General features: G+C 44.3%; 1 protein-coding gene across 1 annotated transcript; it reads right to left on the bottom strand.

Moving 5' to 3' along the window:
* Positions 1-6,608: 6,608 nt before the first annotated feature.
* LOC118103200 (bile salt export pump) lies at positions 6,609-19,272 on the bottom strand. Its single transcript, XM_035149873.2, has 29 exons — positions 19,126-19,272; positions 18,958-19,046; positions 18,788-18,806; positions 17,690-17,719; positions 17,558-17,609; positions 17,189-17,472; positions 16,909-16,996; positions 15,733-15,866; positions 15,477-15,648; positions 15,262-15,386; positions 15,004-15,178; positions 14,784-14,897; positions 14,587-14,697; positions 14,391-14,516; positions 13,818-14,021; positions 13,563-13,733; positions 13,163-13,364; positions 13,009-13,078; positions 12,680-12,800; positions 12,428-12,598; positions 12,239-12,343; positions 11,993-12,154; positions 11,691-11,894; positions 10,967-11,208; positions 10,364-10,520; positions 9,778-9,975; positions 8,804-9,010; positions 8,382-8,528; positions 6,609-7,921 (listed from the first exon to the last, which is right to left on the bottom strand). The coding sequence occupies exons 2-29, from the start codon at positions 19,034-19,036 to the stop codon at positions 7,721-7,723; spliced, it is 4,071 nt and encodes a 1,356-aa protein (XP_035005764.1). The 5' UTR covers positions 19,037-19,046; positions 19,126-19,272; the 3' UTR covers positions 6,609-7,720.
* Between the last annotated feature and the right edge of the window lie 1,211 nt (positions 19,273-20,483).

Raw genomic sequence — 20,483 nt, 5'->3', positions numbered from 1 at the left:
GTAGCTCGTGGACTCAACACGGGGCTTTTTCCAGTCATTAGCTGCGGCCCACACCACTCTGCGAGGGCCCGTGGGGAGTAATTGCCTCATTTGGGAGGTAATTAATCTCTATTAAAACCACATCCATCTTAGGCCGTTACCTCACACACATCTCACACACAATTTTGCGCTTCACAACACAAACCGCCGGAGAACACGCTGGGAGATCCGGGAGGAGGTTGAAAAGACGACTGCTTTCCAGGAGGGGGAAATAAAGAGGTGGAGAAAAGTGTCCGAAAAAGATGTAGAATCTCACTTGTGCAATTCTGTTTTCCCTTCAACTGCATATTTGACAGATTTGTCCCCTTTTTCGTTTGATTTCTGTTTCTCCCACCACCTTTCCTCATCTCTCTCTGCCTGTGATAGTCTAAGCCGGGCTTAAGCTTCCATCTACTCTCTCTGCCTCCTTCCATCTCTCTCCCTCTCTCTCAGTTCCTCCGTCTGCTGCTCTTCTTACCGCCAGGCCCCAGAAATCCTCTGCAGATGCCTGAGAGACCGACTGTTGACAGACAACACGGCTTTAAACGTGAAAACAAGGCTATTTCGAGCAGGGATTGCATGAATTCATAGGCAGATGTTTTTCTTTGCACTTGTTTGACATTTTTCTGCAAACTTGTCAACACAAAACGCTTTGTGAGGGAAGCGCGGAGGAAAATGCAAACATTTTGTGCCTGTCACAGTGACGGCTTTCATCCGAACATGTTGCATAAACTGCACACTGACAAATATAACACAAAACTTCTCATGTTTCCTAATTGCGTGCAGCTCCCAGCGTTTGGAGCGTGGATAAATGCAGCAACACAGACAGAACAATGACGTTAATATTCAGGCCACCGCTCAGTTCGGTTATTCTCCAAATAAAAAGACACTTTTGGGTGAAATTACCTTCAGCTTCAATAAGATAACACAATTTCAGAGATAACTTCATCAGACAGAACAGCACCGTGAATCCCAATCACATTCCAGCTGGACCCTTTCAGAGAAATCAATCTATTCTCCCACTTATCTGACAAAAAGCGAATAATCGTACCTGAGGCCATCGGCTGCATCGCTTGTAATTGTTCTCTTGGAATGCAGCAGCAGTCGGATGACGTAAACAGGTCCCACGGCCATATCATCCATGTTGGGTCATATTGCCAAAGCAGGAAGTAAGATGCTTGTGTTGCCGGGGGGGGGGGGTTTAAGTGTTTACAGACCTGCAATTCAGATTTGCCTCTTTTATTCACCTGAAGTGTATTTTTATCTCGTGTGAACCAGGCGCCTTCAGAAGCCGAACCCTTTTATTTCCTTTCTTCTCTTCCCTTTTCTCCACTGAGACGATGTAAAGCCACATTTCTGTATAATCTGCTCCGTGCTCCGTTCCTGTGCCAGCGCTTGATTTGCTCTAATTAAATGCGACTGACAGTGTTTACGCATTAGAGAAGAACAAAGATGCAGCTGATTGAACAACAAAAGACAAATTATTCCAACCACTTTACTCTCAGTTAGTGTTTTTGACATAATCCTCGTCTCTGGACCACACCGCAGGGGAAATATCATGTTTTGCATCATTTAGGAGAATTAAAACCAGTATCATTCTCCTCAGTGTTTTCAAAACTTTATTTGTAGGAGAAAAATATCAAGACCAGAGAGTTGGGTCACACATTTAATTCAGAGTTGGAGTGAAAGTTCCCTGAATCTCTTTGTACGTGATTCTTTTCCTCAACCGTTCTCAGCCTGATGTTTGTGCCACTCCTTCAATCATTTCATCTCCCTTTCATTCCTAGTCCTTTCCATCAGTCTCACAAACGCAGGGACACCTAAAAAAGAAAAAATACAAAAAGGTGACTGACAATGTGAAATCCTGAAATAAATTCAATCAGGCCTCAAGTGTCCAGCTGACTGATGGCTGCTGTTACTGAGCTCAAGGTGCTCTGGTTGTGACGTTTAGAAGAAACTGACTCTTCTGCCTCGCTGGCTTCTTCATCTCTCCAATCGGTTCCAGTTTACTTAAACAGGACGACTGTTCTGGGTCCCAGTGCTCTGGAAGATGGTCGTCAATGAAATGAAGTGGTGGTGGTCCCGTGTCAGTGGGGGATGCGACAGCTCGGGGCTGATGGGAGATAATCCCAGGACAGGATGACCCCGGCAGAGAGAACTTCTCCAGGCTTCGTGATTATTGTAACCTTGTCTGGCGCCACGTGACAGATCCACGAAAACACAAACACGTGTGAACGATGTCATTGTCTCTTCCCACCACCCCCACCACCCCGAGCAGTATCGACTCCAACAGCCACACCGGGAAGGAGAGAGCAGCTTTCCAAATCATGACAAATCACCCTTTACCAGCGGCTGAAGCTCCTCAGGGGGCTGGAACAACAGTGTCGCCTCAGATGAGGAAGGAGGCAGCTCACCGACAGAGAATCGTTGAACCTGGCGACAGCTTTTACTTTCATGTGATCACGTCTCTTTATTCATGGCGCTCTCTGAGGTTCGTCAGGGAGACGGAGGCCGAACGAAGTTTCCCACTTTAATCGGGCTTGTTTTCATCTTGGGTTTTCGGTTTCATGTTTTGACATTTGTGTTTTCAACCTGTTTTATGTTGCATTTAGCTTTCGAATGTTTTTAATTCAATGGAAAATCAGGAAAACAGACCGCACTCACTTTCATGTATTTCCTCTCACTTGTGCAAAGAGACAGAGCACGTGTGTGACATGTTGTAGACACATCTGTTATTATAACTCATTGTTGTGCAGAAGCAAAGGGTTATTTTCCACAGATAATAACAGTATTTAGTCTTGTACAAATGATTGTGGCTCAGTTGTTTCTCCTGCAGCTGCCTCACTCCCCATCCGGAATTTACAAGTGAAGAAACAAGTTTTTCTTCAACCTTAAGTTAGTTCAATTAATTAAAATTCACAACCACATTAGGCTCATGTGGTTTGATGAAGTTATTTATACGTTCATTAACACAAGTAGAGCGGCCGTCAGCCTGCAGGAAAGTGCTGCAGTTTCTGCACAGAAATGGTATTTCTGCAAATTGCACATTTCATTATCAAAGGTACAGCAACAGGCGCCCTCTTGGTTTGGTCGTACTTTGAAGTCAGTCGTTCGCGGCTCACGCAGCGGGACGTCAAAGCCACGTCGCTCGACGAGCATCAGGCGAACTCACAGGTTTTCTGCCGAGTGTCACTCCCAAGGCCTGGTCATGGCCTGGTTTACTGAGGAGCTATGTGCTAATCCTGCTAATGGGTCTGTTCAGGGACTGTATCTGATGGAGAGTTTGCTCGCAGACAGCACAGTATTTAGGCTGCGACACGTGTTATCGCAGGTTATTTCAAGGGGATTGAACGAGGGGATGTGTGAGGAAGTGGAGCTGAAATGAGAAATATCAGCTGCGCAGGGGGTGCAACAAATCACGCAAGGTTAAAGATGGTCGCCCTGCACTCCCAGGAGCAGGAGCAGCAGCTGCATCGACAGAGAACACGGAGCCACGGTGAAGCTTAGTGCGGCTTTCCACTCGGTTTTTATTCCTCCCTGAGGCTTGTTGTTCCATCACCGGGGTCAGCAAAGACCCGAAGAGCCCATAACATCCTCCGGTTTGCAGACGACACATTACGCCTCAGCATCACCCAGTTAATTAGGAGACGTGCTCTTCCACTGAGCAGCAGCCAAGGTCAAAGAGCTGCATGTGGCTCCGCGTGAGATCAGATCCTGATTGGCCGGCGTGCTCAGAGAATCCCCGGCTTTCATCCTCAAACCCACGTGGAGGAAGGCTGTGCACGCAAACTTTATTCCTAAATGCCAAATGGCACATTAGGGAGGTTTGCTTCAAATCCATTAGAGAAAATAAACACACTGAACTTGTTATTTAGAAACTTAAAGGTGATACAGGTCTAATAAAGAGGAGCTGCTTGATATAAAGTCTCCAACAAGCACAACCTCAAATTACCGCTTCATTGTGATAAACTCAGCCAAGGCCAGTGCAGCCTTTTATAATTCAAATCTTGCTTTTATAATTGTGATTTTTTACCAGGTTAGAAATAAGTTAAAATATATTTTGTTTATATTTGAAATTGAAGTGATTTCAAAAGGTCTTGATGGTGAATGTTGGGAGAACTGCTGTCGGTCTGACTTTCTCTTACCAAATATGATAAATAAGTATATTATTACTACTTTAAACAAGTAATTGCATTGCTAGAATATCTGATTACTTTGTTTAAAGTCAATCAAAGGTCCTTTTAAAATAACATCAAAGCCTCCAAACATCGGTAGTTTGACATTCTGACGTTTATTGGTTGCCCAGCAGAGTTCGGCTACATCCATGCTGCCTTACTCACTTTCTGTGGACCTTATTCTCGGGGGCTGGTTGGAGAAATGCTGCAGAAAGTCCGGAGGCTCTCACTCGGACATTTGCGTTGTCACGTGCCTCCGTAGAATATGAGGAGCTTCTCTGGAGGTCAGTGTCTGGAAGCAGCTTCAGCCGCCTCATGAATAATTCAATTCTAACAGGATCCTCCTCCTCTCCCTGTGGTCACAGTTAATGTTATTGCTGCTGTAATAACGATTATGATAATGAAAAACTTTAATGCTAATGGCCGTCATCAGTAATGATAAAATTAGGCTGGTGTTATATTGTCGCTGCTTCTCACTTCCCCTCGGGTTAATGATACATCTTCCAGTCTGGATTTATTTCAACATGACGACTGTAATTTGGGTTTTATGGGACGTGCGTGTTTGAGCCAGAAGGAAAACGAGACATCAGCAGTTTTTAATATTGGCCCTGAAGATTTAATCAATACAGACGCGTGTTACATCACCTAATTTCCCGTTCATGACAGAATTAAACAGAAAACAAATACGAGACGGAACAATCTATTGGTTTAATGTTCCAACACAATTATAGGGTGAGTGTGTGGACTCTGTTTATGCTCTGTGTCCTGAAGCCACGTTCAAACTCTGACTCGACGCCACCACCAGGCAACAAAAACAAGGGTCTCCTCCGTCGTATTTACTGCTCCTGCGAGCCGACCAATTTGCCGGCGTCCACTCAGTGAGCTGTAATGGCTTCTGGCCTGTCAGCACTTTAAATCCTTCAGAGACCCTCCTGTCCGGTTCACAGTGGGTGAGACCTGGGCGGACAAACAGTGAAACAAACGATCCCTGTGGGAAATTAAGAGGGGATGTAATTATGAGAGGTGGACATCATAACCTGCACTAAATAAAGATGAATGTGTGTAATCTGAGTTTACTGGGATCCCCGTTCTTGTTCAGCTTAATGAAGGATTATCTTTATTTTTTTTAAACAACAAGATTACCAAGCGATAATGGAGATTTAAAAGGCATATTGAGCCTTATATATTGTGAATATTACAATATTATGAGAGTAATTTCTTAATATTACAAGAAGAAAGTCGTAATATTACGATTAGAAAGTACGATCTTTTAACCAGAGAGAAGTTTTACTTTATCGAGAAAAAAATCATAATTAAATTAGATTAAAACGTGTAATTTAATAAGAAAAAAACTTGTGAATCATAATTAAGCGAGAATAAATGTTGTAATTTTGTAATTTGTGGGAAATTTGAACTTTATTCTTGAGATGTTATGGTTTTATTCTTGGAAAATTACGACTTTACTCTCTGAAAATTATGACTACATTCCTTATACTTTATTTTAATACTTTGTTCTTGAAGAATTATGACTTTATTCTTGAACTCTCCCCCCAAGAAATCCCTAAAGTTTCAAATCAGAAGAAAACCTCAGAGTCCACTAACATCCACTAAGATTCGAGACCATAAAAGAAAAACACTCATTATTCATTGTGTTGTGTTTATGTGAATATATACGAAGACTCACCAACACAGACACATCACACAGCCTCCGACGCCTGTTCCCATCAATCAGACCTGCATTGACACGCGGCGGCACAAAGTCAAACACTGTCCTCTCTCTGAATGGATTGGCAGGAGAAGCTGCGAGATTAGATTGCATCTGAGGAATGCTAATTCTCCAGGAGTCTGGGTCTGGAGATGTCGTGATTAAAGACTCAATTTCCCTGAGGTCAGTGTGGCGTGATGGCATATTACTACTAACTGATGGAGTGTCTCTGACATCTGCACCCGTCACAAGCGGCGGCGGCGGCCCTTAGTTAACATGGAATGGAGACGCCAGCTTGTGCATCGGATTAAATATTCCTGTCAGTGTCGAGAATTAATTCAGTGGCGGAGTTCATGAGTAGCTGTGTTGTGTTATCAAACTGGTGAAGAAGAGGAGGCAGAGGCCGGCAGTCGTCATCTCCACGTAACAGGAAGACCCCGATCCTGTTTATTCTAGTTTTATAGTTCTATCTAGTTTGGTGTTGAAAGGCCAAGTAAGATATGGGAAGGATGATGCGGTTTGAATCTGATTTGAAAAGTAAAAGTTTGCAAGATAGGATGGTGCAGGCGTTGCATTTATTTCAATGTCTATCGTCAGTTTTTGGTGTATTGAGAAACGCTGATTCTGCTCTACAGGCTGAATATAGGGGGTGACTATGAAAACGTTAATCATCACTTTCCTGCACCGACGAGGAAAAACCATCACACACATAGACGTTTATCTTTATTTATGGTATGTTGGACAAAATGTGATTTACTTAAACTCTACTGTGCAATTACATTTATTCACAGTTTAAATTAAGGCCAATTATAAAGAAACTAATTGTAACAGTTTGTTTTTCATCAGCAACAACTTCATTACAAGGAAATACAAAGAATCAGTTGGATTAATAAACTGTGTTTCAGTCCCAAAACACACATCTGCACTTTATGACATATTTACAGTCCCATAATACTTTTCATTTCATTTCCAAAAAATAAAGAAATAGGAAAATCCATTCAGAATAACATTTAAAAACGTCTTTATATTTGTTGGTTGCTGTTGTCGAAGTTTTGTAAAAATGTTCCATCACAAGTCATAATTTAAAAGTTTGAATTAATACAGATAAAAGTACTGATTAGTTTGTATATTATATGACTGGATTATTAATATAGAGTACTAGCATTTTACTTATTGAAGTCAATGTCTAATTTATAATAATACATATATACAACAGAGTATTAAAGCCACTAATAGGGAAAAATAATAATGTTGTAATTTTATGTGAATAAAGTTCAAAAGAAGTGGAACTCTAGAGAGAACTGGTTCTCCTTGCTGCTTATATAAAAAATGTCTGTTTTTTCTCGTTAAAATACAACCTTATTCTGGTAATATTATGACTTTCTTCTCAATTACGGCTTAATTCTCAGAACATTACGACATTATTCTCTTCATTATGGCCTTCAAACTTGGTCGAGGCTGTGAGACGAATGTAGTGGAGTAAAAAGTACAATATTTCCAGTGTGAAGTAACATAAAAGGGGGAATACTGAATTAAGTACTTAGGTAACTAGAGTAAATGTACTAAATAACATTTTACTACTCGCTTCAAGGCACAGTCATTCATATGACCTGTGGGATTCAGACCTGTGACACACTTGGCACATGAACGTGCACAAACAAAGATCTGAGTTAGAATACCTCAAAATAAATACTGAGTGACCAGGAGTAACTTCCTCTTGAACACAGTTTCCATACTTAGAGTGAAGCATGGCTCCATGTTGTGTCCTCTCTTGATCAAACGTACATTCGCCTCGGCTGATTGGACACTGGTCCCCGAGCGGTTAGCTGATTGGTGCTCCCGTGGTAACCAGCTTGTAGTACGCTCCCTTCAGGACCATGAGCTGGTTGTGCGTCCCTTTCTCGATCACGTAGCCCCGGGACATGACGGCGATGATGTCAGAGTTCTGGATGGTGGACAGGCGGTGGGCGATGACGATGCACGTCCGGCCCTCTCTGGCTTTGTCCAGCGCTTCCTGCACGATCTGCAACAGACGTGAGAGAGCACACGTGAGGCAGCGTGCACACACTCTGCACACACACACTCTGCACACACACACAGCAGCTACCATCAGTTCCCCCTGACAGCACACAAACACACAGGCCGCACAATTATAGCAATTTCACAATCATGCGTTGATTACTATCATTAGAATGTTCCAGTGCATCAGCGCCGCAGAGGCCTCTTTGCTCCTCAGTGTTTTTGAGCTGGAGCAGCTACTGCACAGCCCACAGACCATATTCATCTTAAAGGGGCTCGACTGGAGGGCTGGCATGAACTGTGAGCTGCTGCTGTTAATAATAGAGATGATGAATGATAATGACGGTAATGATAATAATAATTAACTGGCTGCTCTCTTTGCCCCGAGAATATCAAGCAGCTGCACCGTGCAGCGATGTGAAGCGTGTGGAGCCAAAGATGTGGTTCGGTTTATCCAAGCGCACCTTCTCGCTTTCCGTGTCCAGCGCGGAGGTGGCCTCGTCCAGGAGCAGGATCTTGGGGTCGCGTATAATCGCCCTGGCGATGGCGATGCGTTGCTTCTGACCACGGGACAACTGGGAACCCTGGGCACCCACGTTGGTGTCGTATTTCTGAGGCAGGGAACAAGATATATGATGAAATGTGTATTACGATGAGACACATCCACAATTGTACATAGCATCATTTGTCTTGAGGCTTTTGTCACAAACTCCAAGGAATCGTTCTTATCAATCAAACCTAGTTGGACGATGTCGTGAAGCACTGTGGGATCATGGGAGCTGTTGAATGATGAAAATCTACCTGACTTACGTATGAGGTCATGTGTTTAAGTGTTTGACCTTTGTCTTACTTCGTAAGAAAAGTGTCCAGGAAGTGCTCAAGGTACCTCAGGCAGCGCCATGACGAAGTTGTGCAGCTGGGCCTTCTTGGCGGCGGAGATGACGTCATTGGGGCTGATCTCCCGGGAGTTGTCGCCGTACTTGATGTTCTCGGCGATGCTGCAGTCGAACAGGATGGGCTCCTGGGACACGATGCCGATCTTGGAGCGCAGGAAGGGCACGTTGACGCCAGTGGAGTCGTGGCCATCAATCAACTGCATGTCACCATTAGGAAAAAGCAATATAATAATCAAAGACGGGGAAATACAATCCACTTAATGAGCTTTCATACGACCAACTCCTCTGTCATTTCCCTTCTAACTACGCAGAGGTGATTCTGTCCTTTTTAAATCTCAGACAGAGAATCAGGTCTGTGTTTCCAAACCACTTCCATCTCCATTAACTCTGTTTGAGTTTTGGCAGTGCTCCCCTGCTGGCACGAAGGCAAACCTCCCTCCTGAGCGTCTTCTTTTTTCAAATACAGCCCAAAGTCAGCGTGAACGTCTGACTGATAAATGATTTAAAGTGATTCTTCAGTCACCGGATGTCAGATGTAAGTGATTATTCCTGGACTTTGACAAATGACAGATTTCACTTTGAACTGGTAAGTCCCAGATGAAAGAAGAAATGACTTTCATTTCAAAATGAGACGTCTGACATTTTGAAAAAAGGTCAGCATCTGCAGTGACAATCCAATCCTGGCTGCTTTCAAGGCACAACTCCCACTCACACGTGTCCTTGTTCAAATATGCAAAGTATTCATTAGATTCTTCCAATGCTGAAAAACTAAGTGAAAGTTCAGTCAGGAAGTCGTTATCTCTTTTCATCCAATCACAGCCTGACACACTCGTCTTGAGCCAATCACCTGCAAGATGTCACAGTTTAAAACTTTAAGATTTGACCTCCCTTTCGCTAGAAAAACAGCAAATATAAAGTGTCATGGCAACGCAACACAAGTATGATTTCAACATGTCCTCCTCACCACTCGGCCGTGGTCAGGATCATAGAACCTCTCCAGCAGCTGGATGCTGGTGCTCTTCCCGCAGCCGCTGCTGCCCACAAAGGCCAAGGTCTGGCCGGGCCTCACCGACACGTTCAGCCCGTTCAGGACCTGGATGTCCGGCCTGGTGGGGTAAGTGAACTTGCAGTCGATGAATTCAAGGTTCCCTTGGAAGTTGTCCTGGAAACAAGATGGATGGAGGCAGGAAGGGAGGTTACAGCAGGTTTCTGTGTGTTAGGGCGCCACCTCCTGTCCACAACAGGCAGGATCAGACTCTACAATAACACTGGTATCAAAGGGTTTCATTTCATTTATGCTGATTATTATTATTGTGCAGCAATTTTCAGGAAATAATTATTCTTCTAATGAACCATATATGATAAAAGAATCCTTCTTTTCTTTCTCTGTCCATCAACTCATCTCTTTCATGGCTGATTCAAAATTAATAAGCAAAGCAAAGAAGGAATAATAAATCAGACTTTTCCGTCTGGATTCCCATCTGACTCTATCATGGCAGGAACAGGCAGCACTCAGTGTGTAACATGCAGCAGAGCGTACGCCCTCATACCCATTTATCCCCCTTGTCGCTGTAGACGCTGATCTGAGGCACCCGGTCCAGCAGCTGGAAGAAACGTGCGGCGGAGATCTTGGCCTTGGCGTAGTCGGGGGTGTAGGAGGAGGCTTTACCGAGGGCGGTGCCGCTGGTGACGATGGCAGAGATGACCCTGCCACAAAGACAAGACACAGTGACGTCTCTTCCACCACGACAGGAGAGTTGGTTACTTATCATCTACAGATTTAAAGGTGATTGACTAAACAAACTTTTATTTTTCATGTCAATCTCCAGCCTCATGACCAGACCACTCTTATTCTACAATAAGAATTAATGTACAAATAACCCTGAACCGAGAAAAAGTAAAAAGGGATCATATTATATAACCTGATCAAACTTTTCACAATTTATATATTTATATAACAAGAAAAGTTTAATGTTTTAACAATAACTTATCACGAAGTTATATGTTTTAACCTTTTCCTTTAGTGTAGCAGCAGTAAGCTTCCATACAAATTAATTGAATAGTTAAATCATCTTGCTGCAGCAGCCATATTGGGACCCAATGATATAAACAGCAGCAGTAATGAGACACGGCCTCGTCTTGGCTCCTCTCACCTGAACACCAGGCTGAAGTGAAGCCCCTCCTGTCGCACCAGGTAACCTCCGAACCTGTAGGAGGCCGAGTTGGTCAAGAAGATGACGCACTGGGCGAAACCGTAGCAGGCTCCGTACACGTTCGCCTTCTTCAGGGCCGCTTGGAACGGACCGTCCAGTTGGGCCTCGTACATGTCCACGAAACTCTGCTCCTTTCCCAGACCGGCGATGGTGCGGATGTTGTTTAGGGCCTCACCAGAAATCTGTAAGAAGAAAAAGTGGCGTTAATCCCAGAAACCAGATTAAATGGGTGTGTTTAATGTGTAAAGAAGGATCGGATGCAGATAAATCCTTTGCTGCGCTCTTATCTATTTCCTGTTTTATGCTGCTGCAGTGAGCCAATCTCCCCCGCCCCCCACGGGGATCATTAAACTTTCATCCGATCCACTTAATTTGAATGGGTGGGGTTTACTGCACTGGGGGAATGAAGATAGTGTGGAGGAAGTTCACTGTAAATTAACTTTTAAATACTTTTACTTTGATTTGAACTTCCTGCCTCTCACTGAATTGTCCGGAGGTTTTTATCAGCTTGGCCTCTCGGTACCGTGACTGCATTTTAAAACGTAGGTGACCCCCGCAGGAATCGAGCCTGACGCCGTCACTCCCGATCTGAACATTGCAGTTGAGGGGTTGATAAATATGTCAGGACAAGAGGAGCTGTACGGTATGAACAATGATATCTGACCCGTCCAGCGGCCTCCATGGCCTCCTTGTCCTGCTTGGCGAATCCCGTCAGCATCTTCGCCTGGAAGCCGCCCGACAGAGCGATGAACGGCAGGAAGCAGAGGATGAGCATCGTGAGCTTCCAGCTGAAGTAGAAGGACATGATGACGGCCACGCCGATGTTGGTCAGGGAGTTGACGATCATTCCGATCTGCGACCCCGTGGCCTGAGAGCGAATCGAAAGGGAAACGAGGATCATGCTTACAAAATGTCATCTTATTCTTATTATGTCATCTTCTTCTTTTTACTGAGGCTGTAACACACCCCTTGAACCTGCGAGGCGTCCGTCGCCAGGCGTGTGGTCAGAGCTCCGGGGCTGTTCCTGTGATCGTCGAACCAGCCGATCTCTTGGCCCAGCATGGCGTGAAAGCCGAGCCGCCGCAACCTGCGGGTCAGCAGCTCCCCGGACTTGGAGAAGGCATAGCCCTGGAGACAAGACGTCACATAGGGGTGTCGGAGCGGCACCAGCACCCAAACAGGGTTTTAATTTGAGCCAAACTGCTACACTACCTGCAGCATCTGGGTGAAGAAGGAGACAACGCCGACCATGACGAAGAACATGCAGATACTATCGATCTCCTTCCGCTGAGCCACAGGATCTGTTACTGAGAACGTCTGCACACACAAACAAAAACATGTGAACGTGGACCTCCGTGCTCAAATGAACTTTATTTTTGATGAAGGTGAATTGAACCTTACAGCCAGGATTTGACTGAACAGCAGAGAGTAGACGGGGTTGACTCCTCCGTTTATCGCGGCTCCAAAGGACCCAAAGAGCATGTAGGGCCACTCGGGGGTGTTGTACTTCAGGATCCTAGCGACCGGAGCCGGCTCCACGAGTTCCTCCTCCTCGTCCTCTGGGATGTCATCCTGAGGGTTCAAATACACGTCAGCAGGCACGTATAGGCAAAAACTGCCAACACGTAGAATCAAATGCTCCCTCTCACACACCTTGGATGTGTCGGCCTGTGAGACAGCGTAGGCTCTGGGCCCCAGCTCTCCAACCATGGACGCTGAAGAGTCCGGGATCAGGTTGGACAGCTGGGATCTGGACCGCTGGCGGATGGAGGATCTGTGATGGAAGGAATATCACACTGTCGTTGATCCTCTAGCACTTGCTGCCACTTTTTAAGTCGCTCGGAATAAATGTAAGAAGGCGATTAAGTAAATTAAGATTTCGCTTCATTTCCGACTGTAATGATCCAATTTAAATGCTCAGTCAGGAAGTGGATATTATTCACAAGTGAGCGAGTAATGAAGTGACTGGAACTGTGTGATACCTCAAACTGGCTCGGTAGCTTCCGGCTCTGGACAGATTCTGCTTCACCGGCTCTTCTTCCTTCTCGGCCACTGAAAGAAGCCAACACAGCGTGTTGATCACAATCAGATAGTTTACATATTAAAGATCTGTCATGGCGTCAAAGGTGCACCCACGTTGTCGAGCCTTCTCGTTCAGGGCCTTGTCTCCTTGACTCTGCAGCGTCACCAGCATGAAGTAGACGCCCTTCCTCTCCAGCAGTTCGCTGTGCTTGCCCCTCTCCACCGCCCGGCCGTGCTCGAAGCCGACGATCACGTCAGCGTTCTTGATGGTGGAGAGACGGTGAGCGATGGAGATTGTGGTGCGGCCCAAGCGTACCTGCAGATTTACACCAGTGTGTTACAGATATAAAAAGGATTGAGATCTGAAATCCTTAAAAACACATGAAATTTAAATGTTAAAAGAGCTTTCTTGATATTTTATCCCTTTCGGAGGGTAGAGTTTTCATGTTATGTCTCTTGGTGCTGAAATATATCTGTTCATGGTTATTTCAGCACATAGACAAGTCCCACTTACTTTATCCAGCGCCTCTTGGACTATGGCCTCGCTCTCGTTGTCAAGGGCAGAGGTCGCCATGTCCAGCAGCAGGATACGAGGATTCCTGACCAGCGCTCGAGCGATGGCGATACGCTGCTTCTGCCCTCCGCTCATCTGACCGCCACCCTCCCCGACCAAGGTGTTGAATTTCTGTCAAATTGAAAACAGAATTGGTGCTCGTGCTTTTTCTACACCTGAGAATCTGAAACCTTCTATTTGCTGGATCCAGTCCACCTGTGGCAGGTCCTGGATGAAGTTGTAGGCGTTGGCCTCCTTGGCGGCGGCGACGATGTCCTCCATGGAGACGCCGGGTCGCCCGTAGCGTATGTTCTCAGCGATGGTGGTGGCAAACAGCACTGGCTCCTGCTCCACGATGCCAATCAGCGAGCGCAGCCATTGGATGTTCAGCCCTCTGATGTCATGACCATCCAGGGTGACCTGAGGACACAGAGAGCAGCTGGTTTGGATGAAATTGATGGATGACGCTATTAAAACCACTTTGCTGCAATAATGTGCTTCAAATGATGAGGTTGTTAGAGTCTATTTCCTTCTGGAGAAGAAGGAAGGAATAAGAAAGTATAGACCTGTAATTCCAGCAGGCAGTTAGGACCCATTGGCTGAATAATGAAACGTATTATCATGTTCCTCTGCAGCCCTGAGGGGATGGTTATTTCTGAAACCAGCAGAATCAGGCTTAAAAGGAAGGAGGAGGCAGCTGCAGTGTCTCGTGGGTAATTTGACGAAAGGGACCTGAATCAGTGTATTACATGTGTGAGTGCCACGTGTTCTTTTTGTAGCTGTGCTCACCATGCCCTCCTTGGGGTCGTAGAAGCGCTGGAAGAGCTGGATGGCGGTGCTCTTCCCGGCTCCGCTCGGGCCCACGAAGGCTGTGGTCTCCCCTGATTTCACTGCAACGCTGAGCTGGTCCAGGGTCTGAGTACAAGGGACATAAATTCAGAAACTCTTTTCAGGAATATGGTTTGATGTAGAAGCACTCACGTACCTTCACTTCCGGTCTGGATGGATAGTGGAAGGTCACATTGTGAAACTCGATGTCTCCCTTGACCCTGTCAAGCTTATATCCAGCCTCGGATAAACAGTCGATCTCCGGCTCCTGGTGTTTTAAAAGGAAGACGTGTCAATAAGAGGCTATGGTTTCCCTTTGTAAACACAGTTCCTTGTTATCATCAACTCTCTCACTCTTTCGATGGTCTCAAAGATGATGGTGGCGGCGCCGCGGCCTGAAGCAAACGCCTCCAGACACGGGGAGGCCTGCCCCAAATTCATCGCAGCGATCAAGACACCAAAGAACACCTGGAATGGAACCATTTAAAAAGCAGTGATGTTGGTTCCAGGTGTTGTGCAGACGTTCTGAAAGATGTTGTTTTCCCGTTTATTTGCATCGCTGTAGACGTGATACCTGCAGTAGTGTTCCTGGTGTGTACTCCGCGGTGTCCACCACCAGACTGGAGCCGTACCAGAAGGCCAGAGCGTAGCACAGGAAGATGATCAGCCACATGTATCCAGTGAAGAAGCCCATGATCAGACCCTTCCTGATGCCCCAGCGCTGTGCAGAGATCAAGTTCCTGTCATACCTGTGGAGGAAAAGACGAGCTCTGGCTCAGCTCTGCTAATAGAAGGTTCAAATTGGGTCGTGCATTCATGTTGCATTCTTTACCTTTGCACTTCTTTTATTTCTCCACCAAAAGCAGACACAGTCCTGATGGAGGAGAGGACCTCATCAGCAACGGCTCCGGCTTTAGCGTAGGCCTGCAGCTCCTTCCCGGTCAGTTTAGCCACGAACTGGACTCAGAAGAAAAGGTGATGCAAAGTTACTGGAGGAGAAACGAGGCTCCAGGGGAAGTCAGGGCAGACGAGAAATAAAAGTCTCACCAGAGCCATGAAACCAGCTCCGATACCGATAAGTGGACTCGCCGCGACGATGACAAGCGTCAACTTCCATCCTTTCACGAAGCCGATGCAGAAGCCGCACACAAAGGTGGTGAAGCGCTGCAGAAAAATGGCAACTTGATCCGCGATGGCATCGTTGATCTTGTTGATATCACTGGAACACAGATATGACGACTGTAAGACAAGACAACCCACTCCACCCCACAAAGCACCTGACAGGAGTCACTCCTCCACTCACTCTGACATGCGAGTGTTGAGTTCTCCAACAGAGGTGCAGTCAAACCAGCCGATCTCCATCCTCATCACTTTGCTGAAGTACATTTTCCTGATGAGCTGAACCTGCCGGGCGGCGGCCCTCACCCACAGCGAGATCTGTCCGTGGAAAAGAGACGCGTATACATGGATCAGGCCTTTTATTGAGTTTGCCTCCCACGGAAACATGTGTGGAACATTCAGGCGAGGGGTAGAGGGGGAAGGACGCTATAGATAATACAGGCTGTGATGTACAATAGAATTAAATACATGTAGTTTTGAGAATATTATAGATTCAAGTTGACAGTGACAGAAAAGTAAGTTAAAGAGAGAAAAAGGAGCAGGAGGAGGATTTCTCACGCTGATTGAATCGGTGGATGAGAAGATGACAGACGTGTGAACTGTTAGGATTTTAATAATATAATTAGACACTATAGCCCCGAAAAGGATCAATTTTACGCGCACCATGTTTGTACCTTAACAGAAAGAATTAATGTGTGTGTGTCTGTGAAGATGGCAATGAAACTGAACTCTAAACAAATGCAGTATGTTAGACAGGGGTGGGGGCAGGGGCAGTTTGGGCTGAATATGTGGGAGAATGTGTGGCCTTCACATAGTGACTTTTAGTAGCCGTTGCTGGCTGGTTTTAATCTTGAAGTTGGTTAGTGTGTGTGTGTGCGTCACATCGCAGTTCAGTCTCGCACCTGTCTGATAATGCTTGTTATCTGCAAAAATACTGAAGACCAACAAGGCTTCAGCTGAAGGCCTGTCTGTAAAGCATGAAACCAAACACTGTCAGAATGTGAAGATTTTCCCAGCTACGGTCAGAGGAGGGGCGAAACTGGGAGCGGCTCCTCATCATTGGCGGATTCCAGTGCCTAGAGGCTGGGACCAGCCTGTGCACTCGCCACGGTGACTCCCCCTCGTTATTGACCAATGAAGTTCTACCTATTATTATAAATATTGCACCCGCCGTCCGTTCGGCGCGACTCTTGACTACCCCGTGCTACTAGAAAGCCGAGGCTGTGTATTGGATGCCCATAGCTATGTGCACATGGCTATGCTGTACCTTTTCATTGCTTCTGAATAAATACTTTTTGAACCAGAATAAGACTGACTCTTCTCATACCTAAGGATAAAAGAACACGACAAAATCACTAACCTGAAAGTATCCCAGCAGGAAAACAGCTAATGCAATTCCAACGTAGTACAGGGAAAATTTGGTCATTTCATATTCGATGTCCAGAACCCTGAAAGTCCACACACATACAGTAAATAACGACTGCCTTAGGACTTTAAAATGATTAAACACATCTACTTCACTGGCCGTTTTTAAATCATCTCTCAAAACGAACTTTTCTTTTTGCTATTACTTATAGTTATTTGATGAGAGTGAGTATTATCATGATTATTATTATTATTATTATTATTGCATTCCTCACCCACACGTCAGGCCCTTCAGCGGAACGAGCATCTCCCACGTTGAGTTGAGGCTCCAGGCCGACTGGTTGAGCGCTGCAGTGTAGTTGTTCTTCCACTGGATGGTGTTGTTCACGCACTCCTTCCTGACGTCGCTCAGCTCATTGAGCTCAATGTCGTACTCGATGAAGGTGTCTGTGAGCAGGCCGAACACCAGCAGCATGAGCGGCTGGGCCGAGCCGTGCAGCACCGCACACACACTGCCTATCACCATCATGATCACCTCTCTGCACGAGGAGAAGCGGAACTGGACACACACGGGACACGACATGAGGAGGACGGAACACTCAGTGATGACAAGTGTCAGATTCTGAGGGAAACAAGTGTTTTACCAGCTGGAAGAAGCCGACCCGTATGGCTGGTTGTTCTGTGTTTCCCTGAGCTCTGTGATCGAAAGAGAATATCAAGATTACACATGAGATCAAATAAAGTATCCAGAGACTCAGCTGCTGTAATTTACTTACTTCTCATCCTTCTTGGAGGATGTCATAGTCCTGCATAGAAGAGAAAAGAACACAAATGAGAGCTGCAACACATATTCTCAGTGTAGGAGGCTGCAGAATACATGCTTGATTATTTAATGCATGATGCAAATCAGGGTGTATTGTGAATCCCTGCTGCTCATGATTAATAAACAATTCAATCAAGACAACTTCTTTAGAAAATGCAATTAACTATTTTTAATACATCAACTTTTCACGGTGCAGTGGCTCTGGGACCTGGAGAAGAAGTTCAAAATTGAGAAAACAGAAAACACACAATGTACGTCGCTCTGTTGTGTTCTGGATTTGGTTTGTTTTTACACATTAGGTTGCATTTTCTGAATTTGCAGCTTTCTGGTCCTGGAGGTCAAATTGGTGAAGATGTTTTTTTACCTCTGCGCCACACAACATAATATTTGTTTTTACACAATATTACACAAAATCTACTGGACGTATTACCATGAAACTTGGAAGGTGGAAGGTTGTGTTAGGGAAAAAAAAATTCCGATTCAGGGGAAGATCCAGGAATTTTTTCTCACTTTGTTTATGACCATATTGGATAAATAAACTATTATGAGATTTCTGGATATAGGTCGTAAAATATATAACATTACAAAAATAAAGTTGTGATTTAATGTGGGGGAAAAAGTCATTATTTTTTCGAGGATAAAGTCATAATTTAATTAGAAAAAACTCATTATATTTGGGGAATTCTTTTTAAATAAGGAAATAACTGCTAAACAATAAAAAAACAATAAACAATCACATATATATATATATATATATTTTAAAAGCTGCCTGCACAGGACAGAGATAATGTATAGATTTCCCTTTCTAGTATCTGAAACTTAGATTCCTGGTAAACGGGGTTAATGACCCTTATTGTGTCTGAGGCCTTGCTGGGTCTCTTATTTTCCAGCTCTCTTCATATAGCAGCTACACGTTGAGCAACCTTGACTATGGCTATTCAAACACTCTCCACCAAACTAAACAATAAGTGTTGCATGTGTAGCTCATCATTTATAGACCTTTAAACAATCTCTCTAATAATGACATTAACATATAAATGACTTTACTTACATGTAGGAGTCCGCTGGCTCTGCAATGCAAGAATTTAAATCTTTAAAATGATTATCTATATTCTATCTGAATGCAATTTAAAATAGTTTTATATAATTTTATCATCATCAGATAATCTATTGGAAAATAATGAGGCATTTACTCTGCATAGAACATCAAAAGTGGTTTACCGTCATCTGAGCCCTCATAGCTGTGGTTTTCCTGTCCCAGTCTCTTAATGCTTTGCAGTTTCACTGATCCAGTCGGCATGGTGACTCATCTACGATGTCCAAAAGCAGAATATTTTGTCAAAATTCAAATTCCACGTCAGAGGGTATTACTATGGTACATTTACCCACATGAGAAAACTCTCCTTCCTATCCCTGATTGAAAATGATCATGGGTTGATAGACAAGCCTCCGGTCCGCTGTCTCCCAGTTTGTTGTAGTTGTGGCAGCACAGGACAACACTGTGTGCCTTGGCAGAGATTCAGGTGCTCTTATCAAACAGAGTTGGGCTGGAACTCGGGGTCAGAGTCTTTTGTTTGAGGGTAAGTGTCCTGTCGGTTTATGCTGCCCAACAGGCCACTCACCTCGCAGGAGCAAACATTTTAACCTGCCGAGACCCTCACAGCATCACCAGCTGAACGTGAGCCATGTGTTTACACAGATGAATGGGATGTGATAGGATTCAATACATAGTTTGTATATATAGTATAATATCTAGTAGTTTGATGACATATAGATTGTCAGATAGAATGGCTCATATGCTTCGAATGTTCACTTATTGTTCTTCGTACCCAATGCAAAGAGTTTACAGAGTGGAAACACGCCTGAAGATCAAATATAATGAGTTTACATCATCCTACTTTAGATTTAAGGATTAAAACTAGAGGATAATAGTTTGGTTTTAATTTGGTTTATAGAAACAAGCATCAAACTGTCAATGATTGAGCACTATTCATATAGAACGTCCGTTAAATCAAAGCCATCATCCTCCTGTGGTGTAGAGGAAAGGCTACAGGTCTTGATAGCAGAAGATTCTTGGTTCAAATCATGTCAAAAGACAGTTTTTCATGTTCCATGCAAATTTAACAAAAGAGTTTAGTAAAATAAAATAATTACTTAATTAAGCTTAAACTTAAAAAAGACTTAAATAAAATATACTCATTTTTATTGCACTCCGCACAATACTTATAATACTTATATTACTAAAATATTGCATTCTCCCATGCTTCGCATGCGTAGCAGGTGTGACGACGTAGAATTGAGCCTAATGAGCTATTCATTTATTGTCGATGATTTAAAGTGACCGTCAGTGACATAACATGTTTGTCCTCGCCTCACCCCCGAAGCAAAACACTCACTGTTCTTCCTCCTGAACATATGTTTTTGTCAAAGAAACAACTGATTCTACAGAAGAAAGAAAATAAGACGTTCAGGCTGTTTTAATTTCAATTATAAATTATTTTATCGGGATGTTCCAATTACGATAGCAGTATTGGAATTTTATATAAGTTGTTATTTTTGAAATGCACTGGTGGGATCTGCACTCGGTCCTCGATCAGCCCAGGTATCAGAATCGGTATCTGAAAGGAAAAAATGAAATCTCTATTATTAGTCTTTTTTAAACACACAAATTCTGCTTGTCCTCTAAACTTGTACCAGAATGGTAATTGTCTCAGAATTTAATTAAGAAAACACCCCTAAGCACCAGC

Source organism: Hippoglossus stenolepis, chromosome 24 (genome assembly GCF_022539355.2).
Source record: "Hippoglossus stenolepis isolate QCI-W04-F060 chromosome 24, HSTE1.2, whole genome shotgun sequence".
NCBI lineage: Eukaryota > Metazoa > Chordata > Actinopteri > Pleuronectiformes > Pleuronectidae > Hippoglossus > Hippoglossus stenolepis.
Note: the sequence above shows the minus strand (reverse complement) of the source record. Positions and strands in the feature narration are given on the sequence as shown.